The 21,478-nt window shown below is 35.1% G+C and overlaps 1 protein-coding gene across 1 annotated transcript; it reads left to right on the plus strand.

The window, feature by feature from the left end:
- Positions 1–446: 446 nt before the first annotated feature.
- Positions 447–21,334, plus strand: papolg (poly(A) polymerase gamma). Its single transcript, XM_005795157.3, has 24 exons — positions 447–838; positions 2,850–3,008; positions 5,802–5,868; positions 5,951–6,032; positions 8,617–8,726; positions 8,809–8,862; positions 8,972–9,083; positions 9,161–9,250; positions 10,128–10,266; positions 10,352–10,424; positions 11,874–11,994; positions 13,248–13,332; positions 13,595–13,648; positions 14,705–14,824; positions 14,898–15,007; positions 15,563–15,684; positions 15,764–15,921; positions 16,907–17,061; positions 17,431–17,621; positions 17,696–17,779; positions 18,471–18,530; positions 18,603–18,706; positions 18,782–18,882; positions 19,702–21,334. Exons 1-24 carry the CDS (start codon positions 822–824, stop codon positions 19,875–19,877), a joined length of 2,544 nt encoding a protein of 847 aa, XP_005795214.2. The 5' UTR covers positions 447–821; the 3' UTR covers positions 19,878–21,334.
- The last annotated feature ends 144 nt before the right edge of the window (positions 21,335–21,478 follow it).

Here is a 21,478-nt window from a genome sequence, read left to right on the forward strand (position 1 = left end):
AGACAATAGCTCACTTTCTTATTTTAGAGTAAATTAAAACAACGGAACATATGATACACGGATTGACTAAATCTAAAAAAGCAAAGAATTTGACATATTATGAATTAGAAATAAAGCTTTTTCTCGTTCAATACTTTTTAAATTTATATTATTAATGTAGTTATTACTGTTCAATTGTTTACATCACGGTTTGTTTCACTTTAAAAATGTTAATCTTTTATGTGAAAGGGGAAACTTTGGAGCCATGGAACAAATCTGTTTATCCGTAAAAAATATATATATAACAACTTAAATTTGTTTACACGAAAAACGACACTGTTATTCAATAAATGACCGTTACGAGGGTTAAAATAGAGCTTATTAAAAAGCGTTTTCGAGAAAACAAAACATGCTAGTTACGTAACGGCGTCAGTCCCGACGTGATCACGTGACCTGTGGCCCTCGGTGAGGCGGTGCCTCTTGACGGTGGTTGTTCAGCGTGGTGCACGCAGACGTCGGGCAACAAGCACCGTTACATTTGTAGTTTGGGATCTAAAAATAACCCACAACAGCGCTTAAACGTGTGCTTGGCTCGCTACCATTTGTCAAAACGCCGCTTGGGGTTGGAGGATAAATTAGATATGAATGTTCCTGCGGGATTTCGAGCGGATTCGTTAGCTCCCAAGTAGTGATTCCGGTTCAGTGGGAAGGTTTGAACTGTTCTCTGGAAAGTGACCATTGTTGAAATCAGGTCGAAGCTGTTGTCATTCCCACTGGCTGACTTTCTTAGCTTCTTTTTTTTACGGATTCAAAACAAAAAACAGTGCAAGCTTTTTAGTGTCATGAAAGAAATGTCAAGGTAAGTCATGCACGCTGGACGGTTTGTACTTTCTGAGCGGGTTTTCTGCTCGCGTTCATGAAGAATAGGCTAAAAGCTAATGTTAGCCAGCTGTCACAACAAGGCCTGCAGCCGCCGTTTGCTGCTTAGCTTCTTTGTTGTTTCTAAACTTTTGCAAAAAAAAATAATACATACACGTTAATGGTTTTTGATTAGGTAAATGTAAAATATTAATGACTTTAACCGGAAAGAGGGTAATTAGTGAAAGCACCGCTTCCGTATCGGCCAGCAAAAACTTGCCAGCCTGCTAAATTAGCTAATTTGTTAGCTCTTCCAACCTGTTTGTAGCCTCTCAGCTAGCAGCCTGACCGAGGTTCAGATTTAAACTTTTTGTACCATTAGTTTGTTAAAGCCACTCTCAGACTTTTGAAATGTACAAAAATGTAATGGTTTAAGCTTGTTGGTGAAGTATTGCTAATTACGCTCATTGCTGTCAGTGAAGAGTTTGGAGTTTTCCCGGCAATAAATCTCAAACTGATCAACTTAAAATGCTAGCAGCTTCCAAACGGGAGACATTCAATAAGTTCTAAATTGAAATAGTATGCCAAAACAAGCAATAGCTTTTCATTGTTACAATTTTTACATCAATTGTTATGTAAACTAAAGGAGTTTTGTATCAAAACAAACTATTTCATTACAAGGTGCGTTAAAGTGCTTTGTAAATGATGCCAAAATCATGCATGCAGGTTACAATTTAAACAGTTGTCTTTTAAAAATTATAAAATTCTGAGTTTTTTAGTGCTTTTGAAATCTGAGCTGTTATGTCACAAAAGTGTTCATTAAAAAATGAGCAAAATATTATTCTCAATGTTTTCAGCAAATTATCTTTTAATTTATTCACTTTTCACTGATTATGACAAATATAAGCTAAAGGCAATTTGCAATATTATATTTTCACAATTGAAATTTGAAGCCAAAAACATCCTGCCATCAAATTAGAAAGTATTTATCTTCAACCACAGACATGGCTGAAGAAAGCAAACTTTTACAAGCATTTATTGTATCATGACATTAAATGAATCATGATTGCTAAAACGTGGAAAATCCAAATATCGTGAATAGCTAATTCTTGTAGTTTTATGTCAAAACATCATTTTAAGTATCAAAATATCTTTCATTATTTCCTATTGGGGTAATTTATGTAGGCTAAAAATAAATACATTTGCGTCATTTTCTAATTTTAACTTTAATTAATGTCACTCAGTTTACGCTGATATCAAAAGGTGAGAGAATTTGTTAATTCAGTTGAACTGTTTCTTTATTCACTGTGATTGTTCCTCTGTAGATCCAATATTAATAAATTCAGTTAAAACTTTTAGTAAACCATTTAGTTCATTAAAACATTAAATTCAGCAGCAGGTTCACTGATGGTAAAAAAAGAAAACTAAACACGGCTATGCTTACCACATTTCTCATGGACATGTCTTGATCAAAAACAATTCTTAGGAGTCAAAACTATTCTCCAAATAATGTGGAGAAGATCTCACATTTAGTAAGTTTTTCCCTGTTGGGAAATATTAATACTACACTAAATGTCTCTAAACTCCTCTTTATATATAATAATAATAGTCACTCTAATCACTTTTTATTTGAATAAAAGCCTAAAACAACCATTTCTGAACACTAACTTTCCATCAATTATTGCTTTTCATTTACATCTCTAGGCTGGGAAAACAAACTAAAGCTAACTAAAATTCCTCATTGTTGCTGTTATCTCGTGTTTCTTTTCTACAGACAGGAAAAATCGGTTCGGCGCAAATTAAAGTTTTATAAACATCTCTTCTAAAAGCTGAAATTTGGTCGAATCGTTGCCATGGTGCAAGTGAAGCGTGTCAGAATCTCCCTCAAATGTTGATAACAAAATGTCTTAATTTACTCCTAAGTTGCATCTTTATTGTTGTTTTGTTCAAGCTGTGTAAACCTGATTAAAGAGTAATTTACTGTGTGTGTTTTTATTTTTTCTCTCTCGCAGCGCCATGCCTGGTGGGCAGCAGCCTCAGAAACACTATGGCATCACCTCCGCCATCAGCCTGGCTCCCCCACGAGAAATAGACCATTTGTACACCAAGAAACTCTGTGACGCTATGAAACCTTTCGGTGTTTTTGAGGACGAAGAGGAGCTGAACCACAGGTTGTAACTGTAAACCACATTAATCCATTCTTCAGTCTAACCCTGTCGCAATTAATCAATTAGAAGTTGATTGTTTTCATTCTGATATTTTATTGTAGGGTTATTTTGTTAACAAAGATTTCACAATCCATTTTATTTATGGTTTCGGTTGTGTGTAGGTTTTTATTTTTATGTTATTAATTGTTTTTGGTTGTTATATTTAGGCCAAACACAATTAAAAAATTTGCTGGACGATAAATTGTCATAAAACTATCGCGTTGACAATAATGTTATTTTTAGACAATTTTCAAGTAATATATTAAGAATTGCATAGTAATGCATGTTTACTCTCTCAAAAATCCGTAAACTTTAATTTTGTGAAGAATAAACCTTTTTATAACCAAACTTTTGATTTGTACTGAAAAGCCGAGTTTGTTGCACACAAACCAGCTTTTAATTTATTAAATAAATTAATTGATATTTAATTTATTTATGTAATTTATTTCTTAATTTGTTCAACTTAGCCTATAACCATTAAAAAAAATTATTTGGATCTACAATAAAAAAAAAAATCTCTCTTCAAAAAAAAAATTGGGATACTTTATTTGCTTGATTTAATTTATTATTTTTTTCTTGAGAATTTTTGACTTGACAAAACGTTTGAATGCCCCTGCATTATGATGTCTCTGTAAACAAAATTTCCCTTAAAAATATTAATTAGAATGGAAATTATCAAGCTCATTTGTCAATTTTTATGTGATTAATTGCTTATTGCAACAGACATATCTTCGACTTAAGTGTTCTTTACAAAATTATACTTTATTGATCCTTAAGAAAGTGAACTTGCATTATTATGTCATCTAATAATTACTTGAAAATGGTCTCAAAACAACAATATTATTATTTATCGCAATAATTACCAGGGCAATTTATCGTTTAGTGACATTTGTTTTTGTAAAAAAAAAAAAAAACATTAAAGAGCCAGCGAAAATAATTTCTCATGTTAATAAATGTTAAATGTTTTTGGTTGAATCCTCACTATTAATTGTCTTTAGCTGTAAGTGAGCACACTTAAAAATAGCAATTCTACAGATTTTTTATTTAACAATTAAAGTTTTTTTTATACAGTATTAGAAATACATTAAAAGATGGAAATAACTAATGTCAAATTACACTTAAAACAGCAGTTGACCAAAGTGCCTCACAATTTACACCGTCATAACATAAAACAAATATTAAAGCTATAAAAATAAAATGCAGAAATATTAAACATAAAATGGAAAACGAATTGAATAAAACAGCAACTCAAGCTGACAAAATTTACAAAGGTTTTATTTTACCTTTAATGCAAAATGTGTATTTTTTGTGTACAGTTTTGGCTTATTTATTGCTTTGAATGTTTATTTTTTCCACCAAATGCCTCTTTTTCCAGAGTCTTCATACTCCATTTAACGATTAATCGTTTACCAAATTAGTTGACTATTATTCTAGTAATCGATTAATCGGATAAATCATTTCAGCAGTCGCTGCCTCACTGCTTATCAACACATCATTTGAGTTCTGCTTTGCCTAGAGTTGGGTTGTGAAGATAACCAATCCAGGAGGGAAACCCAGATATATCTCTTTCTGTCCGTCTCTCTAGCGACACTCTGCCGCTCATATCTGGGAGAACCACAGGTGATTTCAGGTCGGCAGAAATATAAAATCTGTCTGCTCTGGGGCTTCTTTCCTGTGTGACCTGCTTGGAAAAGCTCCAAAGGGAAACTCCCAGGAGGCTTTGCAGGAGCAGTGGCTCCACTCTAAGGAGGGCTGGAAATAATGATTATTTTAGGAATCGAATATTCTGACGATTAATTGATTGATCAGATTTAAAATATTCACATTCTGGAGAATTTTCACTAAACAATTTAGTCTTTTTTTATACAGTATTAGAAGTACATTAAAAATACAAATATTAGCTTTTTTATATGAGAAAATTTACATTTTATTGCAATAACAGCAATTTAGTGAATGCTTTAGTATTTGTAGAAAATGATGCAGGTAGAAAAACTTCTAACATCAACAATAAAGCTCAGCTTACATTTTTCATTGCTGGTATTTTTCTACATTTTGAATGTCTTCCCTCTTGCCTCAACACATGTGGATAAATTAGGCTTATTTCTGAGACGGCTTGTCGCAATAAATCAATTAATTGCATGATAAATTAAAAACGACTCAATAATTTCAATTTGTAATGTTTATTGTTTTTCTCTTTTCTCTCTTTCTACCAAAAACTGGTTGGCAAAAGTCTTCAGTCTGGTGCTTTTGTCTTAACTAGCCCCCTTCTTTAAAGGATAATTTTATTTACAGAGATTTTGTAATTAATTTTATGTACTTCTCTTGTTTTTTTAAAATTTACTTTAGATATTTAAAATGTCTTCCAGTTCCGGTGTTAAATGTTCATTAAAATTTATTATATTATTTGAAAATGGTTTCAAAACAACAATATTATCGTTTATTGCAATAACTTTTGGGAGGTTTATGTTTATGGTCTAGTGAGATTTGTTTTCGTGACGGGCCTCTTTCTGTGTAACATTTCTTCTCTAAACTACATTACTGCTCAGAGTTTAGGGTAAAACCCTATTTTTATTTATTTTTTACATGAAAATGCTGTCTTACTGTACAGTGATTTATCCCTGTGTTGCTGCTTGGAGTTGTAACAATTTGGACCCTGTGAAATTCACTTAAAAATGCAAATTTATTCCCATCTACATGTTTGATAAAATAGCTGATTTTGTAAAGATGCCCATGCTGAACTTCTGTTTCTCCTTTCAGACTCGCTGTGCTTGGGAAGTTGAATAACTTAGTTAAAGAATGGATCGCAGAGATCAGTGAATTAAAGGTACATCTGTCTGTTTCTTGGATGCTGATACCTCAAGCTCTGCCATCATTTCCTCTCACTAATCACTATTTCTGTCCTGCAGAACCTTCCACCGTCTGCTATTAGTTGTGTTGGAGGAAAGATTTTTACATTTGGTTCATACAGACTTGGAGTTCACACAAAAGGTAAGTCGTTATTGCTGTAGCATAGTTAAAGCTAAAGCCCTGGGGGGCTGCATTACTTAGTTCACAGGTGCCAAAATCGAGGCCTGTGGGCCAAATCTGTTCTGCATAGCTTGTTATGTTTCCCTCTAGAGTCTAGACTAAACACTAAGTGTGCTTAAATATTATGTTATCAATCAAATTAATTCCGATTTTATCTGTTTACTGTCAAATTATATCAGTCAGTCCCTCCTGTTTCTTGAGAATTATCATGGAAATTCACACAAAAATCAACAAATCCCCACACTTTTTTGAGCGAATAAATAATTTTGAGTTTATTGCAGATTTTTCTCAAATTATTAAAAACGTTCTTACTTGTACTAATCAGCTGCCTCAGCCCTAATAGATGTCATATTATAGGCCATTGTCTATACAGCAAGTAATAAAAAGTCGCATTTTCTGTCATAAGTAAGCGCAAATATTTCCAAATTAATACCACAAACACTTTGATTTTTATAGCAAAAAATCACTAAAATAATCACAAAATCCTGGATGGACTGAAAAGATGTTCAACATTATTTAATTTTAAGAATTGATTTATATCTTAAGAGTTTAACAGGTTTTATCAATATATTCTGGCTCAACCGGTCTTTTAAGTGCCTTCATGACCAAAACGAAAATGAGTTTGACACCCTTGCACATTAATTTATATTCTACTTTATAATTTATATTATATTTATATCCTGCAGAACCTGAGGAGGCAGTTAATTCTTTGAAATCAGAAAGTATTTAAAACACAAGAACTGAAGTTGAACACAATGCTGTAATGTTTTTATGCCAGCAGATATTTTAGCTCGAAAGTATGAATACAAGATCAAAGTGTTCATCTGTTATCGGTTCTTTTTGAGTGAGAAGGGATGGAGCATTCAGCCAGAGTGATAAGCAGGCGTCTGACTCCATTGTGTTTTTAAAAGCTCAGTTTGTCGGCTCATTAGAAGCTCTGGCCTGCTTTGTTAGATTCTTTTGTTCTTGTGTTTCTGTGGTCAGTGAGGACTAAACCGATTGTGTCCATCTGCTCAGACAAACAACACGAGCAACTGCAAAAGGTCAAATATATGCATGCAAAACTCACCTACAGCTCTGGAAAAAATAAAGAGCCCACTGCAGTGAACACCATTGAAAACGTCCTGGTTATTCCACCAAATATTGATTTCTGAACTCTTCCTGAGTTAAAACATTAATATTGTTGTTTCTAAATGGATATAAACTTGTTTGCTTTGCGTTATTGGAAGTCTGAAAGGACTGCATCTTTTTTGTTAACTTGACCATTTCTCATTTCCTGCTATTACTACATTTTTGCTTGGTATTTTAGGAGACATATTGTCAGTAGTTCATAGAATAAAATAAAAATTTTCATTTTATTCAAACATAAACCTATAAAAAGTAAAATCAGAGAAAGTGATCATTTTAAGTGCTCTCTTAATTTTTCCAGAGCTATATAATGGAGGAAATACATTTATTTTATGCTATTCTTGGTAGAATTTTAAGAGCATTTTTGAATGGTACTCAGGGATCTCATTTATAAAACATTGCGTTGGATCTATACTAAGACTGTATGTCCACCAAAATATCAAATATGTCAAATATTTTTTAAATGCTTCATAGTTGAGTTTTTGTGCCAGACATCTTTTGTCTTACAGCTGCAGTATGTGACTTCTATAAAATTAAATATATTTGTTTTACATATTTGCTGAATCTGTCTCCATGCCATGGTGAGAGATATGTACTAATTTATTAAATTAGCACTAATTTAATAAATTTATTAAATTAGTTTATAAAATGTATGAATTTCATAAATATTAATGTATTAAATTAGTCTTAATTTACTTAATAAACTAATTGATTTATTTAATATGGTATCAGCTAACCCGTTAAAAAATCAAGCTCCTCTGCCTTCTCCCAGTAGTAAGTAGAAACAACCAATAAGAACCAGGAGGCGGGTCTTAGCGCTGCTAATCACCCTGTCTCCCTTGCTCTCGCTTTCACTGCAGCTAGCATAGCTTGTTGTGAATGCTAAGGCTTGTTAGCATAGCCACAGATGACGGCGCTGTTTCTCTGACATTAGCACATTTAGCAGCAAGTAATGAGGTTGATTGGCAGCGCTAAGCCCCGCCTCCTGGCTCTGATTGGTTGATTTTGCTCGGGACAGATGCATTTCTTCAGAGGAAATCGATCTTTTAACAGATTATGTCTCATAAAAAACTGTCACAACATGTTGAGCGTTTCAACAAATAAGTAAAGTTTTTTTTTATTTTTATTGTGAAGTTATGTACTGCAGCTTTAAATCTTTGGATAAATTATTTTTCTGTACGTTTTTGTAGAATATTCATCTAATGTCTTGATGATAAACCAATATTGAGAAATGCTTACACTGTTGAAGCAGCGTGTTGGCCAGTAAGTGTCCTCTGATAACATTTCTTATTTTTGATTTCACTTGTTGGAGATTATTATCTCTGCTCTTCAGTGTCAAAGGCTTTAAAAATGTTTTAACTATTGAACTTGATAACATTTAGATGACGTTTATCATTATTATTTGCGCCCGTTGTAGGAGCTGATATTGATGCCTTGTGTGTGGCACCGCGGCACGTAGAGAGAATCGACTTTTTCCAGTCTTTCTTTGAGAAATTGAAACAGCATGAAGAGATCAAGGACCTCAGGGTCAGTATTTAAACAACCTTTGTGTGTTTTTAAAAGTGAAAGTTTTTATATTATGTTTTTATCCGTTTCTCTTTTCCCCAAGGCTGTTGAAGACGCTTTTGTACCTGTGATAAAATTCAAATTTGATGGGATTGAGGTGAGCCATAAAATCAGTCACACAGTTTTTATTTTTAAATGTTTGTATTGTTTTTACAGTAGTATCACAAAATATCACAGTAAAACTTCATATTGGTTATTGTTTGCAGATTGACCTGCTTTTTGCCAGATTGGCCTTACAGTCCATTCCAGACAACCTGGACCTGAGGGGCGACTCCATCCTGAAGAACTTGGACATTCGATGCATCCGAAGCCTCAACGGTACGCAGCGCAGCTCGGATTGCCTTTAGGTGGATTCTTGGTGCTTCGAGTTTATTAATTAGACTTTATTGTTGCAGGTTGTCGAGTAACGGATGAAATTTTATACCTTGTGCCAAACAAAGAGAACTTCAGGTTGACATTGAGAGCCATCAAACTCTGGGCGAAACGTAAGTAAATCCACACCTGATAAAATGTTTAAGGCGTATTCAGAGCTGGGCAATAACCCACTTACATTTAGTTGAGTAATGTTTTTTTAAATAAAATTACATTTAGGAGTATTTTTACTACAGCGTACTTTTTTACTGTAACTTGAGTAATTTTATTATCAAGTATTTCTACTCTTACTTGAGTAAAGGTTTTGGATTTTCTACTGGGATATTACACTGAATGAAAAACAAACATGTTTTAACCAGAAGTTCACCAAAGACTCAGACACACACCTGCAGTCTCTGTTAAAGTTTTATAAATGATTTTATTATTTTTTGTTACTTATATGAATTATTGTCATTTTGGTCCTAAAAATTTCCACTTTATTTTATATTTTGATCCACCTGATGATGTCATTTTTAAATATTAAATGATTATAATGATTAATAAATAATTTATAATTTATTTATATATAATAATAATAATAAATAATGATGATCATAAGTGATTATCATAAATTAGTCATCAAATATGATCATTTGATTGATTTAATATCAAATGATCATTGCTTAATCATTTAATCAAATGATAATTTAATCACTCACATACTTGAGTAATCAAGTACGCAAAAGTAGTTTACTACTTAAGACTCAGGTACTTCAGTACTTGAGTTTAAGTACTCAAGATCTGAGTAGACTACTTTCAAATTGTCTACTCGAATGATCAAGTAATACTCAAGTACTGAAGTACTCGAACTCAAGTAATGAGTAGATTTTTTTACCAAATACTTCTTTACCTTTGCTTGAGTAAGAGTATGTTGAAGTAGTGATGCTCTTACTGGAATACAGTTTTTGGGATATTACAACCAAACTTTTCTTGCGATCTTTGTGGCTGCAGGTCGAGGGATCTACTCCAACATCCTGGGTTTTCTGGGTGGAGTTTCATGGGCCATGCTGGTGGCCCGGACCTGCCAGCTCTACCCCAACGCCGTAGCCGCCACACTCGTCCATAAGTTCTTCCTGGTTTTCTCAAAATGGTGAGTTCAGAGGTTCACCGTACCTCTGGTTAATTTCAGTTCTTCAGCATTTATTTACTGTTTTTGTAATTTCTCCCCTCTGCAGGGAATGGCCGAATCCTGTGCTACTGAAACAACCTGAGGACAGTAATCTCAATTTACCTGTTTGGGACCCCAGAGTGAGTATGAGCGGTGGTTTGTTTCTGGATGGGTTTTAAGCAGAAGCTTCTGCTGTGAGCATTTTATTCTGCTAGGAAAAACGCAACTTTAGCCATTCAATAAAAATAAACAAGAACTCCAGAAAAGACTCTGAAATAACTGATTTATTTCAGTTCAAAAAGGGAAACTGGGTATAAATATTTATTACATACAGAGTGATTTATTACAAGCTTTTTTTCCTGTAGCGTTTTATAAATGGCCCTTACTGCCAAAGAAAACAATCACGTTCTCTGGAAAATATTATACAAACTTTTTTTTTATCATTTTGAAAGAGTAATTTCCATAGAAGCTGGCTGTTTCAGAGTGCTGCAGCCAAGAATTGTGGTGGAAAGTTGAGTGGAAGGGAAAAGTGCACAATTAACAGATATAACTGCAAAAATCATGATGAAGAGTTTTTGCTATTCCCTGCAGCTTCAACATACAGATGTATCCAGAATGTATTTTTATTAGTGGTCTGTAATTATTAACATTATTTTTATTTATTAATTTTGATAGAAACTTAAGTTTAGGGGTTTATTAGCTGAAACATTTATCACTGTGTAACAAATCCATATTCATTTTTACTTTTTTAATTGAATTATTATGATTGAACAACCTGTAAAATTCAAATTTACAAAGTTGCATCTGTGCTTTTGTAAAGTAGATTTAATCTAGACATGCTAATGTAAAACGTTCTTCTTTATTTGGCCCAGTTTGATTTTTACTGATCTGTATTCAATAGATTTCTACACCAGGGGGCGCTGCAGCATATTTTATCTCTCAACCAGGGTGTGAGCTGGTACTTCTGTTAAAAAGAAATAAATGTTTATATAAGTCATTCTGCTACCTAAAATAAACTCACTTCTTCAAACATTTGTGTACAGTTTTGTGTTCCTTCAGCAATAAATGCGTTTGAATAATTTGTCTGTCTTATTTTAATTTAGTCCAAATGAATGAAAAGTCATGGGGAAACATTTCTAAAATATGCAAAAGCTTTTTGGGGAGAAGAAGACTTGGAGAAATTAATTAAAGAAGTAAACAAAATTGTAATACTTTGTTCTTTTTTTGTTGTTATTGTAATGTTTGTACTGTTTAAATAAACAATAAATATCCAAATGTAGTTCTGACCTGTAAATGACGTTATTTTCATACGTAATGATTATTTACTCCCCCTTTGTTTATTTTGAACAATTGAACTGACTATTAAGACATTTTATAACATAACATAGTTTATTAGAACAGCTCTAACTCGGTTCTGTTGTGACGTTAAAGTTTATAAAGTTGTTCTCTAATTTCTGCACACGAAGGAGGACATGCAGTAAAAACATGGAAGTAGTCATAAGTTAGTTTGTCCGGCAGCGTGGGTGTGTTTGTGTTTAAGTTCTCGTCTGTAAAGAGAAACTAACTCTTGTTCCTTTTTTTTTTTTAAGGTGAACCCGTCTGACAGATACCACCTGATGCCCATCATCACGCCCGCGTACCCCCAGCAGAACTCCACCTACAACGTTTCCACGTCAACGCGCACCATTATGACGGAGGAGTTCAAACACGGTAACGCTGCTTTGTTTTCCCGGAGACATTGAATGTGTCGCAACTCCAATCCTCCAGAGCCAGACGTGAGTTTGTTGTCGTTTACGTAAACAATCCGAACGCGTTCGCTCTGGATGTATGGCAATAAAACGTCCTGTCTTATTAAACCTTAATGGTTTAAGGTTTCTCTAAACTGCTTATTTTACTGTTTTTTATTGCTTGATTTAGACAAAATTTCTGTATTTTCTCCAAGTATTTTGTAAAAAAACCCTGCAGGAACAATAAGTGGACAAAATTTTATTAGAGTAAATTCGATTTCAATCATTGAGCTGCTGTTTTTTTAAAAAGTTTAGGCTTGCCAGTTGTGATAAAGCCAATAAAACTGATGTTTAATCTTTACTAAAATGTGTCACTTTATTAAATAAAACTGAACAACCAAAAGCAGAATTCAGATAAACTGAGAGATCATATTTCTGCCTACTCTTGTGTGTTGTGCTGCACTATTAATTTTGTTATACAAGTTACTGTGCAATGACAATAAATCTAATCTAATATTCAAATAGTGATCTCGACTTTATTTTAACATTAAAGCTGGCAGCCAAAACTATTTAAATATTTCATAGTGTTAGAAAAACTGCAAACATCGTAAATTTAGGTGAAGATCGTGTTAAAAGATTATTTGTAAATAGAATTACATGTAATATTTACATTTTAATATTTATTTAAATTTAAATATTACTGAAAAGCCAATTTATTCCAGGAGCTTTATCATAAGGTGAAACACACATTATAGATTGATTACACACAGATGGATGTTTTCTAAAGTTTTATTTCTTTTAATTACAGTTAATGAAAACGTGACATTTAAAATGAGAAAATAACGTAAAACCATTACATTATATATATTTTTAGAAACAAAAACATGGGATTAATGAAAAGTATGTTTAAAGGGGCATTGTTAGGTATTTTTAAGGCACATAATGACACGTTACAGCAAAATCAAGTAACTGTTTCCTTCAGTTGACATGACTTAAAAGAAATATAAAGAAATTGGGCGTCTGTCTCTTTAAGAAAGTCATCCCAATAATGCTCCTCCATGAAGCCGTTTAGTACCGTTCTCAGGACTGATATGACGAGCTTTTCCACCAGGTATTTGCTAATTGCTGCTGCCGCTAGTCTGTAGGAGCTGAGTGAGTGTTTGGCTATCGAGGATCGGACTCGGAGACTCGTCCCTTAATTTGACCTTGAGTCACTCGTCTGTTTGTCATGAACAGGTCTCAGCGTCACAGACGAGATTCTGCAAGGCAAAGCAGAATGGCCGAAGCTCTTTGAACCACCCAACTTTTTCCAAAAGTACAAGTATGTCTTCATTGTTTTTGTTCAGATGTATCTTACACAACCAGAACTGCCTCCAACGCTTGAGGAAGAGGTTTCCTTTACTCAAAAATATTCAAACGCAATGAAAAAAAGTTGTTACAACCACACAGAATTAAATGTAGACGGCCTACATAACGGATCAAATCTAGTTCATGAGGTTTAACTCTTTACATCCCAACATTTGAGAGATCACTGATAACTTAAAATGTTTTAAGGTTTCTCTAAACCTGTTTTGTCCCGACAGGCATTACATTGTTCTTACTGCCAGCGCATCCACAGAAGAAAACCACTTAGAATGGTAAGTGTTACTGGTGATCCTAATTTCTACTCTGAGCTCAACTTACCCAGAAACAAACATGTTTCACTCTGCCGTCTAATTTAATAGAAAATTAGCCAACTTTCAGTAAAAACCTGAATTAGTAGGAAATGGCAGCTGCTTCGCTCTCAGCTGTAAAATGCGCATAAAAAAATTAGAAGATTTTTGTTTCAAGTCTTGATGTACAGCTCTGGAAAAAATGGAGCCCACTGCACTGAACCTCATTGAAAACCTCATGGTTATTCCACCAAATATTGATTTCTGAGTTAAAATATTAGTATTGTTGTTTCTAAATTAATAGAAATTTGCTTTCTTTGCATTACTTGAGGTCTAAAAGCAATGCATCTTTTTTTGTTATTTTGACCATTTCTCATTTTCTGCTAATAAATCCAAAATTTTTGCTTGGACCTTCGGAGACATGTTGTCAGTAGTTCATAGAATAAAAGAAAAATGTTCATTTAACTCAAACATAAACCTATAAAGAGTAAAATCAGATAAACTGATCATTTTAAATGGTCTCTTAATTTTTTCCAGAGCTCTATATGCATCCATCTGGGCTTTGATTAGGCCATTGCAACACCTATTTTTGCAGATGTTTTGTTTCCATTTTGCAAACCTAGAATCAGCTGTTAGGGTTCATTGTTAACATAAAGTAGAGGTGGGAGAAAAATGTATTTTATTGATTTAAACAAATTTTCAGTTTTGTTTCTTTTTAGATTTAGTTATCGGAAAATCTGTATTTTTTATCATTATGTTTCCCTATTTCACCGTAGAGCTACCATCTTGTTTGACAATATTTTCTTTTTATTTTGACTTTTAAATCAGGTCAGCTCTCAGAAGAGAAGTTTGAAACAAAACCAGTTTTTAAAAATGTTTTCTGTCATTTGTAATTTCTTTTTAAAGAAAATAAAAATCAGATTTTATTTTTAAGCCACATCGTCCAGCGTTGGCATAAAGATTTCTGCAGATCAGAGTTCATCTGTTAAACTTACATTTTAAAGAAGATGAATCTCACGCTTCATCAACGCTTCTCCCCAGGATCGGCCTCGTAGAGTCAAAGATCCGCGTTCTGGTGGGGAACCTGGAGAGAAACGAGTACATCACGCTGGCTCACGTCAACCCGCAGTCTTTCCCCGGCTCCAAAGAGAACCTCAACGAGTGAGTCCCCGCGCTAACGAGAAGTCCAGGTTGGGTCCTGAAAACGATTAAAATTAGTGTTTTTCTGCTGCAGAAACGAATTTGTCTCCATGTGGTTTATTGGAATCATCTTCAAGAAGGTGGAGAACGCAGAGAGCGTGAACATCGACCTTACGTTTGACATCCAGTCCTTCACAGACACGGGTACGGCCTCCAGACGCTAGCGTAGATTAGCGTAGATCAGTGGTTTACATGCACTGATCATGATTATCAATGTTTCACTGATTCTGGATTTTTATTGATTTATTTAAAATATTGATGGTACATCGTAAAAAATTGGAATCACAAATCTAAATCAGCAAGAGATTGTTTTTGTAGGTGGGCAGTGTCCCGAAAAATTGTACTTGAGTAAAAGTAGCACTACTTCAACATATTTTTACTCAAGTAAAAGTAACAAGTAGCCGTCAAAAAAGTAGTAAAACGAATAAAAAGGTATTTGGTAAAAAGTTTACTGAAGTACTGATCACCTGATCAAATTATCAATCATTTAATGTTTAAATATTACATAGTCAGATGAATCAAAATATAACGTTAAAGTGGACATTTTGGCATTTTAAGCACCAAAATGACAGGAACTCGTGTAAGTAACAAAATCAAGCAAAATAATAAAAAAAAATTTGATTTATTTGATTAAAAAACTTATGAAACTTTATCAAAAACTGAGTTCCTCCATTGCTAATTACATGCGTTTCCCTGTAGTGTACAGACAAGCCAATAACATCAACATGCTGAAAGATGGGATGAAAATCGAGGCGACGCACGTGAAGAAGAAACAACTCCATCAGTATCTCCCTCCCGAACTGGTGCAGAAGAAGAAAAGGGTTTGTTGTTTTGCTTTATTTTGTCGCTTGACTCGTCTGTTCCTTGTTCCGTTTATTCTTTCGTTCTTCTCCTCCGCAGAGCATAGCGGAGCTGAACCGAAACTCGAACGGTGGGAGTTCGAAGCGGATCTCGCTGGACAGCAGCCACCTGGACAGCTCCAGAGACACCGACTCAGGGACGCCCTTCAGCTCCCCGAGCAGCAAACCCCTCAAACCAGCGTCGGACACAGACGAAGGGTGCGCTTACTTTTTATACGCTTCGTTCTGTTCCTCCAGGAAGTCGAGATCGCAACTGTCGATGCAAATTCACTCATTATTCGCAAGTGCGACGCAAATCTGACCAATCTCCTTAACGTTTCATTTTCTTCTTCTGTGGAGTTTAACTGCAGCTTTTATCCACAAATCTGTTGCCACCAGTACTTAAGAGTAGCTCTACCTCAACATATTTTTACTCAAGTAAAAGTAAAAAGTAGCCATCCAAGAAATTACTCAAGAGTAAAAAAGTATTTGATAAAAAGTTTACTAAAGTACTGAGTAATTTATCAAATTATCATTATTTAAAAATATTTAATAAATTAATAAAATTTAATAAAATATTTAAAAATTACATCAGATGGACCAGAATATAAAGTGGAAATTTTGGTATTGTAACGATGAAAATTGCAATTATTCATATGAGTAACAAAAAATTAAGTTTTTTCCAAATCAGTTTCTTTGAATGAAAAACTGATGAAACTTTAACAGAAACTGCAGGTGTGTGTCTGGTGAATGATTGGTTAAAACATGTTTTCATTCAGTGGCTAGAAAATCCAGAAATTTGACTCAAGTAAGAGTAGAGATACTCCTAAAAGTACTTTTTTATTTATTTATTTATTTATTTCAAAAAAAGTTACTCAAGTAAATGTAACTAGTTACTATTAAGGGTTCTGTTTTAAGAAAATACTTGGAAATGTTATTTGCATTATATATATTCAAGTAAAAATCCTTTTTTTTTGCAGAAATGTCAATGTTTTTATCAAAACATGTTATGGAAAAAATAAACTTTTAAAAAAAGTTAAACTTTGACTGCAGCTTTTTGAAGGAGGTGCAGCGATTTAAAAAAACAAAAAAAAAAGTCAACATCCTGGAGGACTGACTGTTTTTGTTTTTACGTCTCATAAAAAATCCATCTTTCCTTCCTTCCAAAAATCTGGTGTTGACTTTGTTCCCTCCCTGTTCGCAGAGCGAGTCCGCCAAAGCAGCTTTTCCTGGAGACGTCTCCAGCACCGAGCGCAGCCGCCGCCACGCCTCAAACCAGCGCCACCGCCGTGGCGGCAGCCGTGTCATCGAGCGCAGCGGCGGCGGAGCCGGCTGCATCAGCTGCAGCTACAGAACAAGGTCAGTTCATCTGATTTTGGTTTGATTGACATCAGAGCATCAGCAGCTTATCTGAGAAACTGACATTTCCAGTTGTACCTGAATGCATCACAACTTCTCACAATCAATTCATCCTTTCTTCCTTTCCTCTTTCTCTTACTTCTTCCCTTCCTCCCAATAATCCATTTATCCTTTCCTTCCTTTCAAAAAACCATCTATCCTTCTTTCCTTTCAAAAAATTGTCTATCCTTCCTTCTTTCCATTCTTCCTTCCTCCCTGATGTCACAGGTTTCCTCACTACATCATTTCCTGTGTTCAGTTCCTCATCTTCTGTATAACTGATATTCCCAATGGACTCTGAACGCATCACTCCCTCTCCTCTCGATGCAGACGCCGCTCGCTGCTCGCCGCCCGCCGGATCGTCCATCAGCGGCGTCCTGAGTGACGCGGTGAAGCCCAGCGCCGCCAGCAGCCCGAAGGAGGAGCCCAACGGCCTAGAGGAGCCCCCCGCCACCACCGCCGCCAAGAGGCCGCACTCGCCCACGCAGGACGACCCCGCCAAGAGGCACAAGGACACGGATGTAAGTCTTTGGTTCTGAACCAGTGCAGGGGAAGCTAACTGGTGAAGCTAATCGGTTCCTGTGTTTGGCTGTAGGCGGCGCCCAGCGACGACTCGACGTTCAAGGAACCGTACCCGCCGTCGTCGGACTGCAGCCCTCACGGCGAGGCGCCCAGCACCGTGAGTCGTCCTCCATTTTGTTTTCTGCTGCACGCCGATGGTCTGGATTTTAATTTAGGGTTTGAAAAGTTTGGAAAGAAGGCCTGGAATTCAAGACTCAATTTTTATTTCTTACAGCCTTTTCCTCCAAACAAAAACACTTCTACAATTCTTTCCACGTTTCTTCTCTTCCTTTCAATCCTTCCTTTCTTACGTCATTTTGCTACTGTTCTCCTTCCCTCTTTTCTTTCTTTCCTTATTGTCTTTTCTCTTTCCTCCTTTCTTTTCTACCTTCCCTCCATCCTTTCTTGGTTTCTTTCTTTCTTTCTTTCTTTCTTCCATCATGTCTTTCCTTCCTTTTCATCCTTTTTCTTTCTGTCATTCCTTTCTTTCCGTCCTTCATTCATTTGATTCCTTCCTACTTTTCCATCCTTTTTTCCTTTCTTTTTGTCTTTCTTTCTTTTGTATTTTTCTTTCTTTTTCTCCTCTCTTCCTTCATTCCTTCCTTCCAGAAACTCATCTGCTCGTCATTTTCGTTGAATCTCTGATACTGATGAATTATCTGAAGTAAATTTAGGGTGAATTTAACCTTTGAACTGATCGTCTTTCAGCCGTTTCCAGATAAAATCTCAATGTTTTGGTATCAAACCGCCGTCTGGTCTTTTAAAGTCATGTTGATGAACAGAATGTTTCTTCTTCTTCTCTCCGCCAGCCGCCTCACTCTGGATCAAAGGCCAAAACCATTCCAACCATCGATACCTCGAGAACGCAGGTATTTAACTCGGTTTTATTAAATGTTTTGGTTCATTTTTATCTTTTTAAATGTTCCTGCTGCCGTTTTCAGAGACTTCCCAGCATGGAGCTGCCTGACGCTTCGTCGCCGCTGCCGGCCAGCAACAGCTGCCGCGTCGTGAAAAACTCCATCAAGCTTGCGCTCAACCGTCACAAGTAACAGATTTAACCAGTCTGAACGTTTGTGGTTTTCTGGGCGACGCCGCTGAGGTTCTGTTTGTGTCTGAGCAGCATCACGCCGCCAAAGCCGCCGCTGTTCGAGGAAACGCTCAGCCCAGATACTCCGGCCGCCGATGAAGAGAAGGGCATGTCCATTCCCGTCATCGGATCAAGTGAGTCCAACTCTCATCCTTACAGGAAAATGTAAAATAAGCGCTTCAAATATGAAAAACGCAAATTATTACCAAGTACTTTTGTCTAGTTCCTAGTGCAAATATCTTAGTAGACTTCAAATAAGTAACTTAAAATTATGTTTTCTGTTAAATATAAGAGCTTGTTTTGAATATATAATTCCCTAATATTAGTAAAAAAAAATTACTTCCCCCTTTTAAGTGACAGAATTTTATACACAAGTGTTTTTGTTTAAATATAAAAGGATATAATTTGATGCAATGTGGAATCTTATACAACTGTTTTAAATGTTTTAAATAGAAAAATTGGTTTCCAAATTGAAAATTGTTGGAATCAGAAACGATGTGAGTCAAATAGTTTCTGAATCCAAAATGTTTCTGAATTGAAAATTGTTTCTGAATGCAGAAATTTAATTAGAAAATTGTTTCAACATTTTTTGAGTCAGAATTTTTCCAAGTCAGAAATATTTCTAAATCCACAATTTTCTGGTTCAAAATGGTTTCAAAACCCAAAGTTTTACTGAATTGACAATTGTTTGATTTAGAAATAACTTTCAATTCAAAAACAAACTTCAAAAATGTTTCTGAATCTGAAACTTTCTGATTCAAAAATTTTCCTATAATTATTTTTGAATTAGAAATTGTTTGATTCAATTTTTTTCCAAATCAAAAATTGTTTCTAAATCGAATTGTGACCCTAAAAATTTGAATTGAACTGCTAGCTTTGCTAATATTTAATATATTTGTTGAATATCTATTTTAGTATTTTCTAGTATCTTTTAAATCTTCTTTCCTTGGTAGAACATGCAGCCCCTAAGCACACAGCGCCCCCTGTTGGCAGCTCCATCCCCACCCTGGTCAGCCGAGTCGCCGACCCCCTGAACGGCGCGACCTCTAAACGACCCCACTCTCCTTCGGTGGAGGAGCAGGCGAAGCGGCTGAAGGAAACAGAGAAGGCCCGGATTCACATAGCCTGAACGGACCGCATGTGAACCGCGCCGCCGCAGTGGGCGGAGCCTCCACGGTCGAGCCAAACGGCGACATTTTGGCTCATCTTCAGGTCAGTCTGTGTGAACCGTGACGCAGCAGGACGGAAACGTCGGTGCAGACGTTTCGGGTTTTCTTCCGGCGGTCGGCGCTAACCCGCTCAGAGACAAGAGAACTACAGCAGCAGTTTTTTACTCCGTCTCCTCTTCCTTTTCCATCTGTGTTTCACAAACATAGTCATGGGAGAGGAGCTGTTCTTTATGTCAGATTCCTTTTTTTTTCTTCTTTCTTTCTTTTTCAGATGATGTTTTAATAATAATAATTATAATAATAATAAAAAAATAGGCGCTTCTTATTCACTCTGCTGGAGAGAGAGAGAGCTCATGTTTGGTCATTCTCCCACATTTCCTTCACACCTGTACTGTAAATGTTGATGTACATAACTTTTTGTCTTTAAAAAAAAAAAACAACACAAAAACAAAAGATCATCAAGTCTTTTGATTATTCTATTGTAGTTTTATCTAAAAAGAAAAAGTTTAAAAAATTTATTTTTGTTTTTGTTTTTTCTTTATCGCTTGTACCAACAAATCGTCTCCATCCCTGGAATGTTTCCTTTTCTCTTTTTTTTTTTTAGCCGCTGTATGAGTTCGGTAAGAACAAACAGAAGCAGCCTTTACGACAGAAATGGAGAAATGTTTTGTTGGTGGTTTTTTTTTTGTTTTGTTTTTATCCTTGTCACATCACAGAACGATCAGCCACAACGCTGCGTACCGTGTCTCTGTCCCGTGTTTCGGTGAGTCCTCCGCATAAAGATCAGCAGGTAAGCGCTACCAGAATGTGTTTAGTGCCAATTTGGCATTTTTCTACCTGATTGGCAGAAAATCAGGAGAACTGGATCCACCACATCTGTACTGTTACGACGGAGTGTTAGGGCCACGCTAAGAAAACATAAGTAATAAAATTACAAGAATAAAGTCGCAAAATTGTGAGAGTGAAGTCGCAAAATTGAGAAAATTAACTGGTAGTCATTAGGGGAATAGTAATATACTAGTTATAAAGTAAAGCAATTGCTTTATAACTGCAGTAATATTACGAGAGTAAAGTCCAAATAATCTGAGAATAAAGTTGCATTACTGTGATTGTATTCTTGTAAAATTACATCTTTATTCTGGTCATTTGACTTTATTCTGGTAATATTACAACTTTATTCTTACTATTCTCAAAATGTTGACTTTATTTCGGGTTTATTCTCGTATAATTTCAGCTTTGTTCCCTCATTACTTTATTCTCATATAACCTTGACTTTATTCTCATATTATTATTGTGATACGACTTTATTCTAGTATAATTTTGCCTTTATTCACTTAATATGAGTTTATTCTGGTAATATTACAACTTTATTCTGACTTTTCTTGAAATGTTGACTTTATTTTCAGGTCATTTCGGTTTTATTCTGGTAATATTACAACTTTATTCTGGTAATATTACGACTTTATTCTTGTAATATTACGACTTTATTTTCTTATTACTTTATTCTTTGACTTTATTTTCTTGATACAACTTCATTCTCATAATATTACAACTTTATTTT

The sequence above is a fragment of the Xiphophorus maculatus genome, chromosome 22 (assembly GCF_002775205.1).
Source record: "Xiphophorus maculatus strain JP 163 A chromosome 22, X_maculatus-5.0-male, whole genome shotgun sequence".
NCBI lineage: Eukaryota > Metazoa > Chordata > Actinopteri > Cyprinodontiformes > Poeciliidae > Xiphophorus > Xiphophorus maculatus.

Excerpts from the sequence above, each read along its gene's own strand:
- papolg (XM_005795157.3), top strand. Across the intron at positions 11,995-13,247 it reads GACGGAGGAGTTCAAACACG|GTCTCAGCGTCACAGACGAG; the intron begins GTAACGCTGCTT and ends TGTCATGAACAG. Across the intron at positions 13,333-13,594 it reads AACTTTTTCCAAAAGTACAA|GCATTACATTGTTCTTACTG; the intron begins GTATGTCTTCAT and ends TTGTCCCGACAG.